This window comes from Dendrobium catenatum, unplaced genomic scaffold (genome assembly GCF_001605985.2).
Source record: "Dendrobium catenatum unplaced genomic scaffold, ASM160598v2 fragScaff_scaffold_134, whole genome shotgun sequence".
Taxonomy (NCBI): domain Eukaryota; kingdom Viridiplantae; phylum Streptophyta; class Magnoliopsida; order Asparagales; family Orchidaceae; genus Dendrobium; species Dendrobium catenatum.
Genome location: NW_021318596.1, coordinates 1,122,115 through 1,147,114, shown reverse-complemented (window position 1 = coordinate 1,147,114; position 25,000 = coordinate 1,122,115). Strand labels below are relative to the sequence as shown.

General features: G+C 35.9%; 1 protein-coding gene across 1 annotated transcript; it reads right to left on the bottom strand.

Annotated features, from left to right (window-relative positions):
- Positions 1-3,681: 3,681 nt before the first annotated feature.
- LOC110111408 (E3 ubiquitin-protein ligase SPL2) lies at positions 3,682-22,435 on the bottom strand. The gene is made up of 7 exons (XM_020843269.2): positions 21,908-22,435; positions 14,409-14,510; positions 14,144-14,314; positions 13,918-14,039; positions 13,714-13,833; positions 11,499-11,832; positions 3,682-4,095 (listed from the first exon to the last, which is right to left on the bottom strand). The coding sequence occupies exons 1-6, from the start codon at positions 22,265-22,267 to the stop codon at positions 11,535-11,537; spliced, it is 1,173 nt and encodes a 390-aa protein (XP_020698928.1). The 5' UTR covers positions 22,268-22,435; the 3' UTR covers positions 3,682-4,095; positions 11,499-11,534.
- Between the last annotated feature and the right edge of the window lie 2,565 nt (positions 22,436-25,000).

The window sequence follows — 25,000 nt, the reverse complement described above, 5'->3', positions numbered from 1 at the left end:
TATAATATCTTTGTATTTTTAATGACTTAATGGTATTGGATGGGCTTGACCTTTATTTCTCCGCAAAAAAAAAAAAAGTTATGTTGCAATGATCTTATTGATTACATCACTTGAGTTTGCTTATATGTTAAATATAATTGTTAATTGTTATTTCTTTCTTCAAATTTATTATCAATTATTTCATAATAAATTAAAATGAAATATAATTGTTGTCAAAATAATTTTTATCATAAAGATGTATTTATTTTAAATTTTATGGATAATAACCAAAAAACATATAAATTATAACCAAATCTATGCAAAAATTATATGATATTTGTTATCATTAATTGTTAAAATAATCAAATATATAAAAATATTCAAAATAATTTTGAAGTGTTTTAAAGTGATAAAAATGATTATTTTTAATCAAAATCCAAACATGATCAGTGAATTATGTATGAATGCATGCTATGGAATTGATTTTCTTAACTAATCATATTTTCTAGAACATTAAAAAATGGGATTTTGGAAGCAAAATTTTGGACAAATGCATTTTGAGATGGAAAAATATACTAAAGCCTATAATAATTTAAAATGATTATTTTAAACTACCTAAAATTTTATCAAGCTATGTAGAGAAAACGAAGGAGAAAAGCTGGGAGATGGATCAGAGACGACGGAAACTCGAAAAGCCCTAAATCGCCAGAGCGGCTAGGGCGAACGAGTCTGAGGGTGATGAATGTGATCTGATATATATATATATATATATATATATATGAGGGAGTGTCTAGATATGTTTTAGAGTTTATAAGAATTTTAAGTGAGTAATAACAATGATAAACTAGACTACATTATACTTGCCATAGTTTAGGATATTTTGAAAACATAGGTGTATCTTACATTTTTTTAAAGAAAGGGTAGTGATCAACCATGGAATGTTAGTGGAGATGGATGAAAAGATTGTGCAGTAAATGAGGGTTAGAATTTTGTTATGAAAATTATGCAACTCATTGAAGATGCAAAGGCTGGATAATATCATCAAATAAGGTTTAAAGATTAAGCACTGCAAATTTTAATCTAAAACAACATTAAACTCTTCATTACTGATGCCATAATATTCATAGATGTTTTATAATACTTGAATTTAAAACATAATCGAATGAAGGGAGGAGTTGAGGTCGACCCACTTAAAGAGATACAAATGGATAATAATGCACCTTTTAGAATAGTGCAGCTACTAATTTCAATGAGATTGTCAACCATGACTACTTAGAATTTAATTTTTAATCAATAATTTCATTTAAATTCAATTTAATATTCTCTCCATGTAATTCCCCTATAATTCAAATTTTCAAAATTTTGAATTTAAATTTTCAAATTTTTGTCATGTTTAAATCAGAAAAAATTGCTCGCTAATATATTTTACAAAAATCATGACAAACATAAGAAATATTAATTATAATTAAAAGTTTTCAATTAGTTTCTTATTTTAGCTGCTTGTTCGGCTTCATCTTGTTTTGTTACATGGGCTCTTATCATTTGTTCAATCTCATCACCATGTGTTCCTTCACTTGGTTGTCAAAACTCTATCATGCAAATATGGAGTTTGATCTACAAAGAATGCCTAAATGTAGGTGGAATATCTATTCATGAATTTTTTTATGGTGGAACTATATAGTATATAATGTTATAGAAGAATGTGAGGATGATGGTTTATTGGAAAAAGGGCAAGAGGAGTGGATGGCAAAGTAATGGAAAAAAAAAAAGATTCCTTTAGATTCTCCCCAAAGAACATCGACAAGATCATAAGAAGCTAACTATGAATGTTGTGGAATCACAAAATTTATAACTTCACCATAACATCACTTGTGAAACAAATGTTACAAAATAATTATGACAATGAATCTCAGGAACTTTTGACGCTGATATCAAATTGGATGAGAACCCTGCTGAATTGAAGGTTACCAAAGCTTTAAAATGAATTATAAGATATCCTTTTATGTGGTTAAAACACTCAAGAAATTTGGCCTTGTGGATGGAGAAGAGGAGGCATAAAATGGCAATCTAACCAGGCTTGAACAACACCAACCCAAGAGCAAATTTTTTCAAGTTTGAGAATTTTGTTATGGGATCTATGTGTTGAACTTGTTGCTAAAAACTTTTGTAGTTGATAGAGGGGAATGTCTAAATAAAATTTGAAGTTTATAAGATTTTTAAGGACTTTTAAGTGGATAATAATAAGGAAAATCAAGACTTGATCACCCTTGGCCTAGTTTAGCCGATTTTGAAGCGAGTAATAATAAGCATATCTTCCTTTTCTTTCTAGTAAAAAGGATAACATTCTACCATGGAATGTTAATGAAGATGTATATGAATAGCTACACAACAAAAGAGGATTAGGTGTCTTTTTCAAACAATAAGCACTTTAAATTTTCATATAAAGCATCATCAATCCTCACAATATTCATAGATGTTTTATAATACTTGAATTTAAAAATAAGAAAAAAGAAGAATCTCCGACGAACGAAAGAGTTAGGGTCTAACAACTTGAGTTGAGTTGTGAAGAACTAATTATGCAACTTTTGTAAAAATGTTACTACCACTTTCAATGAAGAGTCCAATCATAAATAGTCAGAAATAAATTCTTATTTTATTTTTTAACTATCAATTCTATTTAAATTTTGTTTAACATTCCCTCCATATAATCTCTTCACAATTCAAATTTTAAAAATTCAAAATTGCAAACATTTGGATTTTAATTTTTCATATTTTAGTAATGTCTAAAATAGAAAAATTACTCACATGTGCCTTTTAAAATAATCATGATAAAATATATATATATATATATATATATATTATATATTATAAGTCTTCAATTGATACATTGCCCTAGGTTTTTATTCAGCTTCACTTTATTTATTCACTTGGGCTTCTATGACTGATACAATGTCATCACTTTGTGCTTCTCGTACTACATTAAGGCTTAGTTTGGAATGGCTTTTTTACTGCTTTTTAAAACGGAGTTTTAGTACAAATTTTTTTATTTTTATACTAAAACTCCGTTTTAGAAAGCAATAAAAAAACCGTCCCAAACGAAGCCTAAGTTTAATTACAACACTCAAATTCTCCTTTGATATGATCGAAGGGTTAACTTTAAGGCTTCGTTTAAGATTATTTTTTTACTGCTTCATAAAATAACTTTCTATAAAAAATTAAAATTTTTATGCTGAAAAACTGCTTTAAGAAGTCGAAAGAAAGTCGTCCCAAGTAATACCTAAGCTTGGAAAGTGAAGATATTATTATATATAATGTATGAAAATTTGTATTAAAAAATTTAACCAATTGAAGACACAATTATACATAATTGATGATTCGAGCTTTTTTTATAAAAATTTTTATTACTTTGTTTTTCATATAACATCATAATTTTTGTTTGATTATTATTCTTCAATATCAAGAAAATTGCCCTAAAAAGTTGCTTTCTATAACAGCTTTTAGAAAAATTACTTTCTTCACAATAATTTTACAGACACTTTGAGAAAAAACTGCAACATCCCAAACGGACCCTTATGCTTCATTTGGAATGGCTTTCTTATTACTTTGAGGTGCTATTGTGCTAATGATGGACAAGCAGTCAAGTTTCAATAAATTACACACAAACAAACAGAAACTAGCAAGTTTTTTTCAACAATCAACTTAGCAAAATTAACACCAGGAAGCCTTTAAAAAGCAAAATAACACTAGACAAATATTAGTTCCCACTTACAGAAAGACAAAATCAAAGCTTCACAGTAGATCAGAAAACAATTTTAACACCACTACCAGATCAAAAGTAGGTTAGAAGGACAAAACACACAGAGATGCCAGGTCGGTTGCCATCACTTAGCCAATGACCAGTTTAAGCAACGAAAACAATTAGCAACCTTCTCTTAAAAGAAAAAGAAAAATGATTTACAAGATTCAACTTAAATGTATCCTGGCTGTTCAAACCAAAGGGCAGCAAGAGAAATTGGATTCATCCACCTCGATTGAAGGCTTAAGCTTGTCCGAGTCAATACGAGATCTTCAGAAACAAGTCCATGATGATATATGTACACAATATTCCTGCGGCTCCTGTATTATGAAACAGGACAAAGCAAAGTGAGATGGCAACTGCAAGTGTTTGTCTTAGGTTTTGTATGGGACGGCTTTCTTATTGTTTTTTAGAGTAGATTTTTGGTATAAAAATTTCTTAAATTAAAAATTTGTATACTAAAAAGTTGTTTTAGAAAGCAGTGAGAAAGCTGTCACAAACGAAGCCTTAGCTTTACATGTTGATTCACCGCGTATTGATGAATCTCGGTCTCCATTCTGATCTTCTAATGATTGTGGGATTATCGTCATCAACATCATTACTCTTATCCAAATTATTTCAGTTGGCTTTATGCATACTAATTCTCATTCATGCATGTTTAGCGCAATGAGATGCTGAATTTATTCTTAGATGTTTGTCCCTCTTTTTTTTTTTTTTTTTCAAACTACTTGATATGTAAGGTTTGGTCTATTATTATTTTTTAATCCTGCTAAATTAATTTTAACTAGTTTTATTCTTGCATCTTCTTCCTTTTATTATAGAAGCCCAAGCTACCTAAATCTATTTTTCACCATCTTATATTCAATAAATTCTGCTCCCACCATATCTTTAGTATAGTCATATCTCAATTTATCATTCCTAGTTACCAGCTAATTGCTCTTTTTTTATATAACTAACTTTTATCTTCAAGTTCCTTGGCATTCTCTTATCCAAAGTATTACTGAAACATTTCTCTATTAATCACTCAGTCTTAACTCTAAAATTATATCTTGAGGAATATCATCATTATTCTACATAATAAAATCAAGAGACTGTTACGCCGGCCCAGGAGGGGCCGGCTGGACCGGTCCGGGTCTACACCCGGCGGAAGAAAACAAGGAGGGGGTGGGGGAGGGGGGAATCCTAGGGGGGCCACGTGGGCTGAACGCAAGGGTGGGAGGGAAAATTTTTGAATGCAAGGGTTGTTTAGGTATTTTGTATTTCTCCATTATTGTTAATTAGGGGATCAGGAGGGAAGAGGGGAGTATCTTGAATTTGAATGAGATTTGAGATCTAGGATTTGGGTTCTTGGGCTCTAGGCTTTGGCTAGAGATTTTGGAGAGATTCATTCCTCTCGAATTGAAGGAAAATTGTATCTTGCTTTGTGTTCGTGTTTGTCATTTGAATCGAAGCTTTCTTTGGTGTTTTCTTCCTCATCCTTATTGTTTAGTGCGTTGAGTTCTTGCTGAATTTTATTAAAGTCAGCCCTTTGCTCACTGTTTTTACTGATTCTTGGTAGGATTGCTTGCGAACTCAAGTATTACCCTTGTGGTTACTTGCGAACTCAAGTATTTCCTATAAAATTGGTATCAGAGCGTTGTCTTGGGACCATCCGCGGCTAAAATTCAGAAATTTCAGCAAGGAACCTTCTTCCGCAAGAGAACTTCTCGGCAACCTTGGGAGAAAAGATGGCCGGAAGAAAAGTAGAAGTTCTGGAGGATGAAATCGGCCAACTGAAGATCGATTTGGAAGAAAGAACTGCTGAATTTCAAAATCAATTTGCGTCCATCCATGAAAAGATGGATGGGAGGTTCACTGCATTAGAAGAAATGATGAAGAAGATGTTAGAGGGCAAACAAAATCCGACGACATCGAAAGCAAGGGAAGCCACCGGTGACATTGGGAGATGCGGGAACCAGAACCCATTGAGGGGGAGGGAGACTACGGAAGTGGAGATCCTTGATGGGAATGACGGAATGCCTCCGCTAGGACCGCTTTCTAGGAAGGAGATGAGCATGTGCTATGAGAGAAGGGGTGCTGAATTTTTTGGGAGAAGGGATGAGTTCTACCGGCGAGGTGCTGAGGAGGAGAGGAGAAGGGAAGAGTATGAGGAAGGGCATGGGTACGATCGGCGGAGGGAAGGTCGTGACCACTGGGGAGCTTTCCCCCCTCGAGGAATGGGAGGTTATGGAGGAGTTAGGGGAAACGGGGGAGATCCGAGGGTGAGGAAATTGAAGATGCTCATCTTTGAGGGCAAGGATGCACATGGTTGGATCTACAAGGTGGAGCGGTACTTTGCGATCAATGGGTTGACAGAGGAGGAGAAATTGACATTTGCAGGATTGTGTTTGGAAGGGAAAACATTAGCGTGGTACCAATGGCGGGACATGAGGAGGCCCATTCGAAGCTGGAGGGAGTTCGAGGACTGTCTACTGAAGCGTTTTCGAACCAATAAGGGAGGAGATTTCTAGCAATTCTTTGCCCTGACACAGGAGGGGACCGTAGCAGATTCTTGTGACAGGTTTGAGTACCTCGCGGGCAGATTGGATCATCTTTCTGAGACCGTGCTGGAGGGGAACTTCATGAAGGGACTTAAACCGGAGATCAAAGCAACCGTCAGGGTGATGAGACCACGCAACTTGGGGGAGGCCATGGAGTTGGCACAGCTGGTGGAGGACCAAAAGCACCTGGAGAGGGGAGCTCATGGCAGTAGCTCTGGGGTATCCTATAGGATGATGACTACCTTCCTAGTCCCCAAAGGAGCTGCACAGGGAGTACCACGAGAAGCACCAAAGGAGAGGGCAGAAGGAGGGGTGCCTGGAGGAATTTTAAGAAGCTGACGGAGAAGGAGATCCAGGAGAAACGGGTTAAGGGGTTGTGCTTCAGGTGCGACGAGAAGTACATGCCAAGGAATAGGTGTAAGGACCAAACTCTTCAGGTTCTCACCGTTTGTGATGACGAGAAAACTGAAGAGGGAGGTGAGAGCGGGATAGTGGAGGAAGAAGAAGAGAAGCTACATCTGAACATAGCTGAGGTTTCTCTAAACTCTGTGGTGGGATTCACATCAAATCACATCATTAAGGTGAGGGGAGAAATAGGGGATCAGGAGATGGTGGTGTCGATCAATAGTGTGGCCACACATAATTTCATCTCTAACAAGATTGTACATCTGTTAGGAGTGAAATTAGTGGACATGGGAGGATATGGAGTGATGATGGGCATGGGGTAGGTGGAGATGGGGAGAGAAATTTGCAGGGGAGTGGTACTATCCATTCAAGGGATCCGGGTGAGGGAGGATTTTCTTCCCTTAGAGTTGGGGAGTAGCGATGTCATCATGGGGATGAAATGACTTCAGACTTTGGGGAAGACCAAAGTTAATTGGGGCGCTCTGAGGATGGAACTGAAGGTGGAAGGACAGAAGATGATGATCCAGGGTGATGTGGGGCTATCTAGGACAGGAGTATCTCTCAAATTCATGATCAGATCCATACAGGAGGTGGTAGGTGGATATTTAGTGGAGCTGCAATGCTTGGAGAGGGTCAGTGTGGGGGAAGAGGGAGACATTCCACCGATGGTGCAACCACTCATACAGTAGTTCAAAGAGGTGTTCCAGCCACCACAAGGCTTGCCACCCCCAGAGAGCAGGAGCACACCATCCTTTTGAAGGACGGGGTGTCACCGATTAGTGTTCGACCTTACCGCTACCCCCAGATTCAGAAAGATGAAATTGAGAGGCTGATCAGGGAGATGTTGGAGGCGGGGTTTGTCAGACCCAGTGTGAGTCCTTTCTTCAGTTTTGTCTTACTCGTCAAAAAGAATGATGGGAGCTGGAGGTTTTGCATGGATTACAGGGCACTAAACAAGGAGACAGCACCAGATAAATTCCCCATTCTGGTGATCGATGAGTTACTAGATGAATTAAACGGAGCCGTAGTATTTTCCAAGATGGACCTGAAGTCTAGCTACCACCAAATCAAAATGAAGGAGGACGACATACAGAAGACGACATTCATAATGCATAAGGGGAACTACGAGTTTTGGTGATGCCGTTTGGGCTCACTAACGCTCCGGCTGCCCTTCAGTCCTTGATGAATAGAGCATTCCGTCAGCATCTGGGGAAGTTTGTGTCAGTCTTCTTTGATGACATCTTAGTGTACAGCCGGACGGAGGAGGAACACTTGGAGCACTTGAAGGAGGTTCTTAAGATCCTACAACCTAAAGAAGTGCAGTTTCGCCCAGTCCATGGTGGAATATTTGGGGCATGTGGTATCTAAAGAGGGAGTGGCGGCCGACCAGTCAAAGATTGAGTCAATGCAGAAATGGACTCTACCTAAGAACATAAGGGAATTGAGGGGTTTCCTATGATTGATTGGCTACTATAGGAGGTTTGTGAAGGGATACAGCACCATCGTCTAGCCCTTTACTGAAAAACCGAAGAAGGACAACCTTCTGTGGGGAGAGGCGGCAACAACCCAAGCTTTTGAGAGGTTGAAAAAAGCTATGACGACAGTCCTAATGTTAGCTCTTCCATATTTTAGTCAGATCTTCATAGTGGAGACCGACGCGTCAGGATATGGCTTAGGAGCAATGTTGATGCAGAATAATAGGCGGACAGGCCTATATCCTATTTCAATCAGGTGCTATCGGCCAGAGCTAGATTGAAGTCAATATATGAGAGAGAACTGATGGTCATAGTCTTGGCCATTCAGAAATGGCGCCCTTTCTATTGGGTAGGCATTTAATTGTTCGTACAGATTAGAGGAGTCTGAAATACTTGTTGGAGCAAAGGATGATGATCGAGGAACATTAGAGGTGGCTGTCAAAGCTATTAGGTTATGACTTTGAGATCCAGTATCATCCTAGGGTGGAAAACAAGGCAGCTGACGCCTTATCCAGGTGTGTAGAGGAACTTCAGGAGGTGGCAGTTTCAGTACCACTGATGGTTTACTGGGGGGCCATCAAGGAGGAGAGCATGCAGAACGAAGAGTTGAAGAAGATCAGGGAAAGTTTGAAGAAGGACAGTAGCAGCCATTCAACTATATGGAGGGAGAGAGGCTATTATACCATGGAAGGTTTGTAATGCCACAAACATCCGTACACATTCCTCACCTATTGCAGGAATTCCATGGCAGTGCAGTTGGAGGACATTTAGGAGTACACAAGACATATAGGAGGTTGGCATTGAAGCTCTACTGGAAGGGGATGTATAAGGATGTTGAGGAGATGGTGGCAAGGTGTGAGGTGTGCCAGAGAAATAAGTACATGGCAATGGCGTCAGGAGGGTTACTTCAACCATTAGCACTTTCAAACAGAGTATGGGAGGAAGTGTCTATGAACTTCATCGACGGCCTACCTCGCTTAGAAAGATTCACAGTCATCTTAGTCGTGATAGATCGACTCAGTAAGTATACACATTTCATCCTTCTACGACACGCTTACACGGCAGTATCAGTGGCGGCAGCATTTATCAGGGAAGTGGTTAGATTACACGGGATTCCAGAGTCGATTGTGTCAAATAGAGACAAAATGTTCCTCAGTCAGTTTTGGAGAGAACTTTTCAGAATTCATGGCACAATTCTCAAGAGAAGCACCACGTACCATCCACAAACATGCGGACAAACAGAAGTGGTTAATCGGAACTTGGAAACATATTTGAGGTGTTTTGCTTCTGAAACATCACGGAAGTGGGCTAAATGGTTGTCCTGGGCGGAGTACTGGTATAACACTTCGTATCATTCGGCGTCCCAAATGACTCCTTTCAAGGTGTGCTCTATGGAAGAGACCCCCACACTTAGTACATTATGGGAAGGGAAATACACCCGTCTCTTTAGTCGAACAGTACTTAGAGGAGAGGGACCGGGCGTTGGAAGAGTTAAAGAAACATCTAGAGAGGGCACAACAAATAATGAAGAAGCGAGCGGATACACACGGAAGAGACATACAATATGAAGTGGGGGAGAAAGTGTTCTTGAAGCTAAGGCCCTAAAGGCTGAAATCAATGGCTAGCAGGAGGAACGAGAAACTGGCCCCGAGGTACTTTGGTCCCTATGAGATCTTGGGGAAGATTGGAGAAGTGGTGTATCGTCTGAAGTTACCCCCCTCCGCTACTATACATCCGATGTTCCATGTGTCACAACTGAGGAGAGCTTTAGGCAAGCATGCAGTTAGCGCCGAGTTACCAGCATCAATGACGGAGGATTGGGAAGTGATTTTAGAACCCCTGGAGCTTATGGGGGTATAATCCGATCAAGAAGGCAATAAGGAAGTACTAATTCAATGGAAGGACCTCCCTGATTTCGACGCGACTTGGGATCCGTTTGAAAGAGTGAAAGAGCAATTTCCCTCCTTTCACCTTGAGGACAAGATGAGTTTTTGGGAGGGGAGTAATGTTATGCCGGCACAGGAGAGGCCGGCTGGACCGATCCAGCCTGGACCGGTTCGGGTCTACACCCAACGGAAGAAAACCTGAGCGGGGGGGGCAGAAATCCTAGGGGGCCCACGTGGGCTGAATGCAAGGGTGGGAGGAAAAATTTTTTAATGCAAGGGTTGTTTAGGTATTTTGTATTTCTCCATTATTGTTAATTAGGGGATTAGGAGGGAAGAGGGGAGTTGAATTTGAATGAGATTTGAGATCTAAGGTTTGGGTTCTTGGGCTCTAGGCTTTGGTTAGAGATTTTGGAGAGATTTCCTTCCTCTCGAATTGAAGGAAAATTGTATCTTGCTTTGTGTTCGTGTTTGTCATTTGAATCGAAGCTTTCTCTGGTGTTTTCTTCCTCATCCTTATTGATTCGTGCATTGAGTTCTTGCTGAATTTTATTGAAATCAGCCCTTTGCTCATTGTTTTTACCGATTCCTGGTAGGATTGCTTGTGAACTCAAGTATTACCCTTGTGGTTACTTGCGAACTCAAGTATTTCCTATCAGAGACTTAAACCTATCACATCAAAGTTTACCCAATCTTTCCATAATATTGACTGGTAAAATAACTCCCACTAAAATTACATATGAACTAGTCTAAGCCTCATCTTCTAAATGTTTCCTATTGTGCTCATCCAGCGAATACTTCTTCAGACTATAAACAAGAACTTGATAATATCAACGGTAATGTTTTGCTGGTTGCAAGATACATACTAGGGGTGTCTTACATATGAACTAGTCTAAGCCTCATCTTCTAAATGTTTCCTATTGTGCTCATCCAGCGAATACTTCTTCAGACTATAAACAAGAACTTGATAATATCAACGGTAATCCGAATTGACACCCCTAATACATACATGGGGTTGTCATTGGGGAAAAAGAGATCAGGAAGAAAAAACAAGAAGATGGTGGTGGGGATTGTTTTTAGCTGAGAAGAAAAATCAACAACAAATTAAAAGAATGCTCAAATACAAATAGCATGTCGAAAAAAATTTGAAAAAACAGAAATATGTGGCAAGATAATCAACGTAGGCTTCGTTTGGGATGACTTTCTCGCTGCTTCTTGACGCAGCTTTTTAGGAAAAAAAATTAATTTTTTATCAGAAAGCTGCTTTAAGAAGCATCAAGAAAGCCGTCCCAAACGAAGCCTTAATTCCATGGCTTATTTTAAAAGCAAGCTAAAACAGGAGGATTAGCAGGATCAATAAATTAATAATAAGAGTAGAGATTGAACACCCTCTTTTGTTGATCTCAAGAAAGCAACTAACCTTTTGTGGCAAGAATTATTCAGCAGTAAGAAATCCTCATGAATCATATATCCTGATGGAAGAATAGGCGGTTTGCCTACATACAGGGCATTTAGGTGACACACTGTGCTGCACATACATGGCACACTGGACACAACAGACAAGATGACCACAGGGGACGAAGGCAGATCTCTTTCGCCTCATTAAACAAACCACACAAAGTTGCCCTTCTGGCACATCCCCTTCATCTGATCCATTTTCTAATTCATCAGTAACAGCACTTTCGACATCAGTCATCCGATGTCGATCTCGGCTTCGACTTCTCCGTCTCCATTCTTTCCATCTTCTCCAGTTTCTGCGATGTCGTTTCTTGAGTCAGATAAATATCGACTAAGCTTATAAAAAGTGACCATGCAAGCAACTATGTTTCACTCTGGATAACAAATTCATCCCAATTGCTTGGCTTTTTGTCGGATAAAATTGAATCAGGAGTGCAAGACAAATATGAAAGCCATTTGATCTATGACCACGTAATTTTGTCATGCAACAAATAATGAATTTGAGTTTTATTGTCGTATTTATAAATATATAATGTTTTGGAACATCTAACTTATAATTTGGCTCATTCGTTTTGCACTTCAGTCTTAAAAATGAGTCAATAGCTCCTGACAATTTTTCTTCTTTTTCTTATCATTAATAAATCAATACGAAGGTGAAGAAGAGTCAACCACATAGTGGACCATGGTAAAGAGGCAATAAACAGGAATATTAAGATATATGTTGCATTAAAAAGCGATTGGAATAATATCAGCTTTCAACCATGTATTGGAAGAGTACCAGACTTCAAACAATGTAATAATCCAAAGCCGGCATATACATTTTTAGAAATTTGGTTCAAAATTATTTACTATGATCCACTGTTTAGGTACAAAAATAGATGGATTTTGGTGGTGTACCTTGGCTAAAGGATATACTAACCCTTTTTTTGCCTTCTTTCACTTTATCTACCCAAAAAGAGGCACAGTAGCAGCTTACTGCTTAGTAAGAATGAATGGGAAAAAAGAACTTGTATTTTTGTAGCAAAAACAAGAATAATTTGTATAAAACCACCTATGATTTGATATTTTTCCAATAAAAGGGTAATATGTTTAAAATTTTGTAAATGAAGGTAAAAGTTTATCCTATTTTATAAATAAGGACAGCTATACCTGACATATATGCCAAGGTTTTCTTGATACCATAGGATGCATGGGTAATTTCTTGAAACATTTATATTACAACTAAACTGTATAATGAACCTTTGCATTACTACAAAAGTATCATCCAATTTGCAAGTGAGGCATAGTCGAAATATTGCCAAGTATGCCAAGGTTAACTGTCCTAGTTTACAAAATAGGATAAATTATTATTTCTGCTAATAAAGTTCTAAACTATTATCCATTTCACAAAAGAACTAAACTATAGGGAGTTTTATGCAAATTTCTCTAAAAATAATAATGAAACTTCAAAAACATAGGAACGCTTAGACCCTTATCCACCCGGGCAAGTAACCATTTAAAACAGTAAATAGCAAGATGTCTCCTATATGGCTAGAATAAATAGGATTAATTATTATGTGCGGACGCCAAACACCACAGGAGACCAACCAGAATGCGCCACGTAACCCCTTCGCTCGGTACCGCGGCTCGGTACTGCTAGGTACCGCTGGGTACCACTGACATGGCTCATTCTGATTGGTCTCCGGACTGCATTCTGCGTTCGGCCTCCGCACAGAATAATTTCTCCAAGTCAGATCCGTAAGTTAGATATCATCTAAGAAATCAAATAAAACTGCTTAAGTTAAAAAAAAAATAAATAAAACTGCTTAAGTTCAGCATGATCCTTCTTTACACAACCTTAAGATATAAAATAGGTAATATATCATGAATTTCAATTCCAAAGCATTAAACAATAAACACTTAATGCCATGTTCAGTTTTGGTTATAGCAACTATGGCAACCACTGGTGTGGAATTCCTTGAGCCATCAGCTCTGGAATTAATAAAAGTATAATATGACCATTTTCATATCTTTTATGAAGTGAAATATTTGGAACAACTAACAGTAATAACTAAAAAATAAGATGTTTGCATTACGAATCAATAGGCCGAATTATCATCATTAGCCTTATTTGAACCATTTGGGGAATCAATAAGCTGAATCAAAATACAAAATATAGCACAACTGAGAAAATTTACCTAAAAATGGTAAAACTCAGTAAACCAATGGAAAATGCTCCAAGTATAACACCACTCCAAAACAAGATCCTGCTGTTTGCAGCAAGACGTGCTTCAATTTCATCCTTCGTCATATCAGACCTACAAAATAGAACCAATTACATTCATGGTTGCACTCGAGTTACTAGCAAATCACTAGGGAAAATAATTTGAATGGAGCCTTACAAAAAGTATGGAAGATCTGGACAGGATTTCAACTCAAGAGCTCCATTTTGTGATCTGCATTTGCCAATTGCAGTCATCTCCTTGCCTATTGCAAGAATCTTTTCTTCATCCAATAATGCCACCTTAAAATACCAAAAAATAAATTAAAAAAATAATCCACAAATAAAAAACATATCTTAAAAGGAAAATGCCAGTTTCCGCTGGCGAACTCAGAAGAACAACTTACTGGATAACCATTCCCAAACATGGCCTGGAAGAAGGTGTAAGGTGTAGGCTGAATAGGCCGCAACTGATGATAAACAGTTGTGAGAGGAAGTGGATGGGGTGAACCATCAAGATTAATATGAACATACCCAGAATTAGGCCATTGACCACCTTCCACAAGAATAAATGGAACCTAGTAGGACATGAAATAACAGTTCACTACTTTTATGCATGAGGAAATACGTCAAAGCAAGGCTGCAAAGAGACCAGTTGTGCTTTTTGCTTACCGATCTCAGAGAGCTTGACCGCTGCTCTCTCCAAGATTTTGCAAAAAGAGCATGGAGATCAATACTCCATCCAAAGATACCTTTCCACTCATTGTAGAGGCACTGAATAAAAACAAAACCACGGATTTTGCATCAATATACAGCAGGAACAGCAAAAGCAAGGTTTCAATCACTAATTCACCATAGAAACAAAATAAATAAAACAATTTTAGTTAAATTTAGTTTAAATGACTGCGGCAAATCCAAACTTCAAATTTTTTTCCTAATCAATTGCTTTGACGAAAATAAACCATAGGATTCTACAACAACAAAAAGCTTTTTTACCACTACGTGGGGTCAGCTAAATGAATATCATAGGATCCTAATGATGCTAAACTTAAGATGGTCACACACCATATTCCCATAGTTCCAATATACTATATACAAAAAATAAGTGAAAATTTAGTGAAAAGTTGCAACAATTGAGTATATGTTTAAAAGAAAATGCATAAGATTTATAGAGCAAAGATTAAGTATATGATATGCAATTTTAGTAAATATAGTATTACCAACAATCAGTCAATATTACTAGATAATGAAGCAATACCTACATGTGTTATGTTTATGTATTATGGATCTATAATACAAAAGAATGAGAATATAGACTCTAATGCTAAGGCTAAGTGATTGTAATGTAGTCTTTTCAGAGTATTATATTATAAGAGGATATTACTGAGACTTAAATGTGAACTTTTCAAAGTTACAATTAGCTCGGCTATGTTGTATGGCCTAAGTGTTGGTAACAAAAAAGTTATTGATAGTCATAATGAGGGGGAAAAAAAGCTGGAACAAATGAAGTTGTAAAGTTCCTAATGACCTAGAGAGAGAATTTAACTATCTCAGTGAATTTAGTCCTGCCACATCTAAATAGAATGCAAGCTTTAGCCCATACATAGATCATATACATAGAGACCACAAAAATATCCCCAAGTATCATAATTGTTTTTTTGAACTAGAACATCTGCAACTATGCAACAACTATTCGAAGCTATCCTGACAATGAAGGAGAACATCTCCTCCAACTCAACACCATCGCACCACATATTGAACAAAATCTTACTTCCATCTCCGAGACTAAAATCTGAGCCAACTCGAATAATATCAGTAGCTTGCAACATGCCTCTCTCTCCTATAGTACTTCTTGTAAAACCCAAAATTTTCCGGTAAATTTATAGAATTTTATTTAATTAAATTATGCTGAAATATAAATTTATATGAAAATTTTCAATAAGTTATATTTCCTTTAAAGTTTAAGTATAATTACTTTTAAAATTAATTTTAAAACAGTTAAATTTTGTTAAGTAAATAGTAACATTAATACTAAAGTAATAGATTAAATAAAATTAAGTATTTTCTATTCCCTGAATAGTTGCTTGCAACGGCCGTGAGGTTGGGAGTTCAGCTATCCGGTGGGCCCTTTTTTTCTATCATTTGATGTTCACGCAAGCAGGAAACAAGGAAAGGGAAACAAATATTTTTCCACCCCAATTGATTTAAATTGAGGAGTTGAGGATCTTATTTTCATTATGATATTTCCTATTTTTCAAATATTTTTCTTCTACTTAATTTTCCTTTTAATAAGGCTTTCTTTTGCATTGTTTTGAAAGGATTGTCATTAGTTTCTTTCAGCTCTAGGACACAATGGAGAAAAAGGATTCATGTAGCCGACCCCACGTAGTGGGATAAAAGCTTGTTGTTGTTGTTGTTGGTGTTGTTGTAGCTCTAGTTTGTATTTGTTTTTATCTTTTAATGCAAATTGCATCTTCTCAAAAAAAAAGAAGGAAAGGGAATCAAGGGGCATTGTGTGCGGGTCTAGTGCGGAGCAGAAAGCTTCTAGAGCGGAAGTTTGAGTCTGGAATTGCTAGGAGCAGCAGGTGTTGGAGCGGGTAATGAATAGAGCAGAGGTTTTGGTTTTGCCATGTGATGGAGTTGGTTGATATTGAAGTGAGTTTTTGCCTTAAGTGTAGGGACTATATTCGGTAGAGGAAATAGCATAGGAAGGTAGAAGAAAATAAAAAGATAAATTGAAGGAAGAAGGAAATACAAAAGGCAAGAATGTTGAATGTAATATAGATTTTCATTTTGATGTAGAACGGGTAGGAGGCTTTGCTAGGGAGAGGATCTCTTCTCCAAAATCTGACAGCAAGTTCTGATTTCTTTGCCCAAAACCTGAGAAGAATCTCAGATTTTCTCTTGAGAGAGGAGGGGAAGTGAAAAGAAAAGCTGAGAAGAATGGTGGACAGCAGTTCCAGCACTTGGAAATTCTGGGCAGCAACTTGTAATGCTTGGGACGTTCTGGACAGCAGCTACCATGGATTCCAACCTTAGGATTGTGGGTGGGATCAATCCAAAAATCTGGCCAGCATGCAGGAGGCGGAATTTCCAGGGATTTCTCCCTAATGAGCGCCTGAGATATTGGAGGATGGAGTGGAGAATCTCGTGGACAGCTGTGGGGAACCTCAGGAGTTGATTTCAAATGCTTAGGTGGCAAATTGAATCAAAATCAAATTAAGGGGAGAGAGGAGAACTAGGGGGCAGCGGGTAAGAGAAAAGGGAAAGAAGGGAATTGATTTCCTAAGTCAACGATTTGATTTAAGAAATAATTGAATGCATTGGGGAATTTGGGAGATTCGGCCCGGTGGGAGTTACGGGAATGAAGAGGTGAATTACAGAATTAATTCCTAATTCCCATCTACAGAATTTGGAAAGTGAATAAAGGCTTAGAATTTTCGGTCAAACAAAATTCTCAGATTTTGAAATATTTCCAAAGAGAATAAATGGGTTTTAAAGAAGATTTTTAAATCCTAATCAAATAGAAATTGATTTGAATGAGGTGTTAAGACTTTCCTAAAATAGACTTTGTATATTAGGCAATATTTTGAATTTCGAATAATTTGAATTTGAATTCAAATATACTCCTAAATATATTAAGCCATATTAGGAAATAAATAAAAGAGGGGGAAATCAAAAAGGGGGGAAAAGGGGGAAGGTGGCCGACGGCTATGGGGAAAATTTGTGGAGCTTGGTATGGAGGTTTGGCCGAGGGGTTGAGAGGGGAGGAGGAAGAAAATGACTATTAGGAGCAATAAGAAGGAACAAAACAAAAACAAAAGATAGAAAATAAAAACCGCGAGCCTTAGACTCTTCCGAAGACTGACGGGTGATGCTTTGCCCTTCTCCAATGGACTTCAAGTCACGAGCCCGGACCCATCATGCGGCTGGTGAAAACTCTGATTCCTTCCCATAGGAATCTCGCTATCGTCCTCTCAAAAGAACACAAGTGTTGAACACAAATTTTAATATCAATAATCCATCCCTATTACAATAGCTTAAGACCCTATATATAGGCCACAACATAAGAAAACTCAAAATACAAAATTGCCCCTTGGGCCACAATCTCACATAAACCAACCTAGGGGTAAAACATGAAATACATCAAATAAGAACTAAAATTCCGAAAAATAACTCATAATTGAAGATTTAAATTATAGCCGTCGATTTACGACGCCTCTTGTGAAAGATGCGCCAAATCTTCGTACCGATGTCCGCATCACATTTATTGGTAAAAGTTTCTAAAGAAGATTATACTCAATTGTGTTAGGATTCAACTAGTATATGCAGAGGGAAGGTTTCGAAGTAATTTACAAAAGAAAAAGGGTGTGGAGGTGTCGGAATTAAGGATACAACTCATCAAAGAGATAAGAAATACACTTTTAAATTGAAAAAAACAAATGTTATTACTTTTAGATACGTATAATTATATTTGACTTAATTGAAGGGATAAAAGTATTAAGCTTATTAAATTTATTGAATATGAGTATACATTTAAGTATTCATGTATGAGCAACCACATGCACATTTGAATAATTGGAATTTAAAATAAGATGTAGTATGATTGTTTAATTTTTTTCTTAGATTGTAATATTTGGAAAGAAACTCATTATATTATGGGTTGCATACACATTCTTTTTATGCAAGAAGTATAGTAGATATATTTCTTTTTATGAAAGCATGAAACATAACAAAGCAAGTATGAGATCATAATTTTGAACTCTAATGAATATCAAATTAGGAAATATTGGCTATAAAAAGAGATAATATCTGCATCGCAGGTGGAGCAAAAGGGGTCAGAAAGAGGCAAAATGGACTTCTATGTAGTTCAATAATGATAACATCATGTTTATTTGGGCTCCATTAAACATTATTATCAAAGTTAACCATATGAAAAATGATATTCAAAACCTTAAACGGCTAATTATGATATCCTGTATAGGCTTCAAATAAAATAAAAGATGATCTTGAATATATTTTAAGGTGTTTAACAATTACCTTGTGAATTAATTTAGCATGATTTCATTTACATTATTCGCTATAATGTTTCATAATTTTTTTATTTGAATTGCATAACTTTATGAGCTTCATAGCTCATCATTTTTTATAATGGCTGTTGTTCCATAAAAAGACAAGGAAAAAGTGGAAGCAGATTAGGCTCAGGTTAATGAATCTTTAGGTTTTAATATTTCTTAATGTATGTGAGTCTACATTTGAGGTATGTAGATTAGTAAATTGTTGTGATGTTTTAGATTTTCTTAGTGGCTTTGTAATTATTTTTGTAATGCAATTGAAACTAGATGCTTCTGTTTATTTATAAAATGTGTTGTACTGTGGATGGAATATATATATGAAAATGATTAAAAACATTAGATGCTGAGAATTACAAATGTTATGCTTTCTCTGTTACACTCTACGTTGCTGATGAGGGTATCATGGGGTGTTACACTTATGCTTCATAACATGTGTCCATAGTCCTTTCTCTTGAGCATCAAGCTTCTATAGTAACTTCAAGTTGAAATCACTTCAATTTTCTTAGTGTAGGGTGGTGACAATGAGAATTTTTAAGCGGATGTGTGGAAAAATTAGGAAGGATAGATTGATGTATTGTCATTGAGAGTAGCACAACTTGAAGATAAGTTAGTCAAAAAGAGTTTTATGTGGTTTGGATATATACAACAAAGGATAGAAAATGTGATTATGAGCTATATTGATAACATTTATAATTGAAGGATTAAGGAGAGGTGTGGATCACAGTGTAACCTCGATAGAAATTATGCAAAAATATTTGCATTGAATATATTTACCGGAAAGACTAAGCAATATTATGCAATTAATTAAGAAATATTAATATTAATATTTTTCATTAATTTATAATAATGGGTTAATTGTTCAAAATAGAAAAGATATTGTTTCATTTATGTTAACAATAAAAATTTTATCGAAAATTTATTTGGTCGAAAATTTAATTGGAAAGAGATAGCACAACTAAAAATAGAAATTGAACTGAGATAATGTCGGTTCAATTGAACAGACATTAATAGATCGTTATGCCTTTAAGAAGGCAAAGGGGGAGGAGGCGTGCCAACAAAAGTGTGAAAGCATGTAGGGAAGGCAAGATCGGGATAGATAGAAAATGCGAGCATAAAAGAGAGGGGGGGGGGAGCGCAAGCAAGGGAGGGAGAGAGATGGAGTCTGATTGAGCAAAGGAGATCGAGAAACCACAAGGGCAAAGCTGCATGTGGGCTCGGCAGCCAAAAATGTTTGAAGACTTGAACTCGTGTGAGGAATAGGGTTAAGGAGAAGTTGAAACAAGCACAGGGTTGATTTTGGAAGGAGGGAGAAATTCCTAAAGCTTTTCTTTCTTCTTCTTCTATTGAAAGGCAAACCCTAACCTTAAATATTCTATGGTATGATTGAAATGAAATTAGATTGAGTTAGACTTCCCCTTACTGGATCAATGCATGTTAACTTATAAGGAACTATTTAGCTGATAAATTTTTTCTTTCCAGTTTTCAATCGAATGTATGCAAGCTAGATGTGCAAGTCTTTTAAGTGTGGTATAAGTATGACTTACTAATTATGGGGAAGTAATCTCCTTGTATTGGTATGCGATTTATTTTTTCTCATTTTGATACTTTCATTCCTTGTTTTTATTTCTTCTATATAATTTGATATCAGCCTGTTAACTCTTTTTTTTTTCAAATTTGGCACAAATGAAATTCTATTTATAGGAATTACATTATAATTGGTCATAACCTTTATGTGGTTCTAAATATCTTGATTTACATGATGCATATTAAACGCTAAATTTGTTGGATCCATATTTGTTTATGCTAAAAATTTGACGGACATATTTATGTTTAATCGCATCAAGCAGTAATATGAGCATAATTTATTGTTGTCCTTTTATTATGACCGTTTAATTTAATTTATAATTGCTATAACTAACAACATGCTTATTCATATGGTTTAGCATGGTTTCAAATTAGATTACAAATGTTTATTGATTTTACTTTATTGTAAAATCTTATTGATTTCTTTGAATTACTACAATCATTCCATTGCCATTTGAAATCTAATTCTAGCATTGAATGTTTACACTTTTTGAGAAAAAAAAAGTAGTTAAATTATTTGGTGGCCTGTGAGTTATGAATCCCTAAAATTTTTTGCAAGAATTCAGATCATACATCATATTAGTTTTATGAAGTAATCCTAATCGAAAGTTGTCCAACATCAATATCTCACCACAAATGATGCAACGAACAATGATATTAATTGGTTCATTGACAGCTTAGGGAAATGTCATCTTGATAACAAATTCCAAATGTTCGGTTCACTAACTACCAAAGTTTCCAGTTGTTAACATTTCAATTTACTCCAATATAGTCACTAATTAAACGACGGCTCATTATCCCATGATAGACACATCTACTCTTTAGCTATCTTCATGGACAAAATAAATAAGAGAAAGAAGAAAGTGACAACAATCTCAAATGATCATTCTGGATAATTATATGATCTTCAAATAGATAATGCTAAACAAATAAAATTTGATAAAATGCAATGTCCTTCAAATAACATTACAATCTAGATAAAATTCTATTTTAAATAGCAGTGAACCAGGAAAAAGTCTTTTTAAGGCTTACTTGGACGCTTGTACATAGCAACTATACTTTTGAAAATAATAATTTCAGTTTCACTCCTTTTGTGTATAAAAAAAAAAAAAAAAAACATCACTTTTGAGCGATTTTAAGGATGCTTTTAGAGCTAAAAAGCAAAATATTGATTACGAAAATAGGCAACAACATGGCAGAAACGAATAACTTTATTGTCTTCCAAAGCATACTTTCTACCTTCAAGCAGCTAAACGAGCATTTCCACTAAAACATAAATTTTACTACCTAAGCCCTTCCTTTTCGATGATGCTTAATTTGATTTATCCGGAATGCAAATAAACAACAATGTGTGCTGTCCAAGTTCTCGAATCTTTCACTAACTTATACACTTCCAGGCTCTAGCCTTAAGGAACTTCATCAACCGAAATTCCCCTAGCTATTCTTTAAGTCTTATCTAGTTTCTACCTTATCATTCTTCAGGTTAACCAATAGTGCAGAATCAAAGAGTACCGTTTGCGTCTGCTGTACGATGACAGCCCGCTCCCCAGATCCCTGAGAAATAAGTGCGCTTTGGTTTTTCGAGTTCATCCAGTTAGAATCAGCGGTAGGCTTCAGATGAACCTGGCCGCGAACAACGACCAGCTTGCCCTCGCCCTCGCATTCTCCGTCAGATGCGGCAAGAAGTGCCCGGAGATCCGATATTCGAGGCGAGGGTGCAGAGCGGATTCGGTCCAGGGAGGAGGATGATGTGAGATACTTGACCCAGGAGGTCGCTGCACAGATAGCAAGGCCTACTCCAAGGATTGCGCCGTCACCGGCCACCGCCACTCGCGCTACGGCAGCTGCTGCGGCGTGGTCGCGAGATGACATCGCCGACGACGAGCAAGATCGGATTGCGACCACCGGTGGCTACGAAGTTTGAGATAAATGGATCGGATTTACCGCGCTGCGCTGGCCGCAGCAGGTTTAGGTGTCTCGACTGTTTACTGGGTTTCCAAGCTAAGCGGGAGCATATTTCCCCATTTTCTGTCCTTTGATAGAAAGTAATTTTGTTTAGGTCACAAGCTGCCCATTTATGCATTTATCAAAACATCATTATTATTTATTCAAATAAAGTGAATTAGAATTTTTAATTTTATATAGCACACAATATACATATTTGGACAAATATATCCTTTATTTTTTATTTAATGAAATATATCATATTAGTTTTAATGAAAATGTTTTTTTTTAATTAAAATGTGAGGGATTCTTGGAACAATAGAATAATTAGAATTGTTTTCTTCGAAACATCTTTTTTCAAATAATTTTGGTGCTTGAGACGATCTGCCCTTTTTCTCATCGATCATCTCTAATTCAAAGCTTTCAGCAAGCTCTCTCAATGACCAGTGTCAACACTTATAAATAAGATTAGGGTTAATATATCTTTTTATTAAGATTAGTATATATTCACAATCCTGTCCAATGCTGTCAGTTAGGGAAGGAACTAAAAAGGGTCATTCACCCTGAATTTTTTTCCCTCAAAAAATAAAGATTTTAACTATTTTGTTCACATTCAATAAATGCAACTGTCCAAATGGTAGGAAAATTTTTATTTTTTTATTTTATACATAAGATTATGAATTTAACTATTTTAATTTGACCACCCTCAAAAGAAAAACTGATTCCACCCCTCATGTTAGTTCTCCTAAATTATAACAATAATGAAAAGAAGTAGATATGTTTGTAGATACCTTTACGTATAAAAATTGGGTTAATCAATCTCCGAAAGAGAAAAGTTCATTGAGATCATTTAATCATGATGATAGTTAATCCAGTTCAACCGTAATATGCTCTGATAGTAATTATGAATTATGTCGTATACAATAAGTCTTGTTATATCAAATTAAGAAAAAAAAAACACAAATTCTTAAATAAATGAAGTCTATCGTGGCTCTAAAAGGATGAGGAATTTATAATCCTAAGAGGAAATATTAACGCCTACAAAAAAATAGGTGAATATAATAGCCCAGATCATATGCACAACCAAGACTGTTTATTTAGACTTACAATATTATCTATATCAGTACCACCATTAACCTATCGTAATAGACCTCCAAATTTGTTTATTCATTCAAACCATGCCATTAAGAAAGCTATAAAATCCTAGAGGACATTAAATTGATGCAAAGCTATATATCATTAATGTAGGGGCTTTTTTAACAATATGTATTTTGTTATGTCATGATACCCATGCACATTAGCAATAGGGTCTATTACTTAGAAGTTATACTCCATGCCTCCTTAATGAGATACAATAAGAATAAATTTCAATTAAAATATTAGCCATGAGGCAATGTAATTTTAATTTTCAATTAAAAAAATACTTTGACCTAATGAAGAAGTTCAATACTAGTAGCAAATAAAGTAGCATGGCACTTTGTTGTGCCAACTGCCAACCAATAGTTATGCCTATGTTTGACATTTTAAATATTTTCGCAAGACCCCTATCAAGTGAAATAGCATATGGCCATGGGATGAGCACCTACAAAGGAAAATATTACTATCATAATTAAGAAAATTAGCCACTCCATTACATGTCAAGCAGTCTTAACTAACACATAAAAAGTTGTGTTAAAAGGAGTATATATTAAAATGACCTAATTTCATTGTAGCCCTAAAGTAATTAACAAAATTTTTGCTTATCACAAACCTAATGTGTGAAGAAGTAAAGTTATGGTTAAGGTTTAAGTCATATGACTATAATGGACTACCAAGCTAGTTAGTCTCATGGATCTAATAAACTCGAGCATATCATCTTAATCTTATTAGATTTAAAAATAAATATATATATATATATAGGAATTCAAAAGTTTTAAAAATATTGGCATTTTATATAGCTTACATTGTGAATTCAATTCTGAAAATTAATAAAAATATATATAGGAATTTAGAAGTATTAATAATATTGGCCTTCTATATAACTTAAATAGTGAATTCAATTTTGGAATTTGATTAAAGTGGCATGCCTCATGTTAATTATGGCACAATGAAATCAACATGCTGAGAGAATTCAATCTCAAGGTAAGAGTTGAATGTTATCTCATTGAAACATTTGTAACATAATAAGATTAGGACAACAAACTTAAAAAAAAAAGACCTATTAGTGGCTAGTAATTTCATTAAGCTGGATCTTAATAATAATATTAGGAAGGGGCCTCAAAGAGACTTGATTCAACTTAGATTTATCAATCTAATGTTGGTTTATTGAATCAATTGTGCTATAATGGAACCATCAAGACAAGTTGAATTAAATCTCAAGTTAATAGATGACTATTAGCGTATTGAATCAACCGTGGCACAATTAATTCAAGCAAATTAAGCTCAAAGGGTTCAATGGATCTATGGACATCTAACATTAACTCAAACTAGATTTAAAGGTTATACTAGGACAGGGTCTAAGAGATTTTATCCAACTTAGATAGTCGAGGTGTTGGACTATTGAATTATCATGATACAATATAACCAACAAAAAATTTAAGCGCGTAAACTATCATGAGGTGTTGGACTATTGAATCTATCGTGATACAATATAAAGTCTTTGACTCTGAAGGCTCTGGAGCG

Bases quoted from the DNA above. Each gene is read 5' to 3' on its own strand.
- LOC110111408 (XM_020843269.2), bottom strand. From the start codon at position 22,267: ATGTCATCTCGCGACCACGCCGCAGCAGCTGCCGTAGCGCGAGTGGCG. The intron at 14,315-14,408 runs GTAAGCAAAAAG...ATGTCCTACTAG, and splicing joins GGTCAAGCTCTCTGAGATCG to GTTCCATTTATTCTTGTGGA. The intron at 13,834-13,917 runs GTAAGGCTCCAT...TCTATTTTGTAG, and splicing joins CCAGATCTTCCATACTTTTT to GTCTGATATGACGAAGGATG.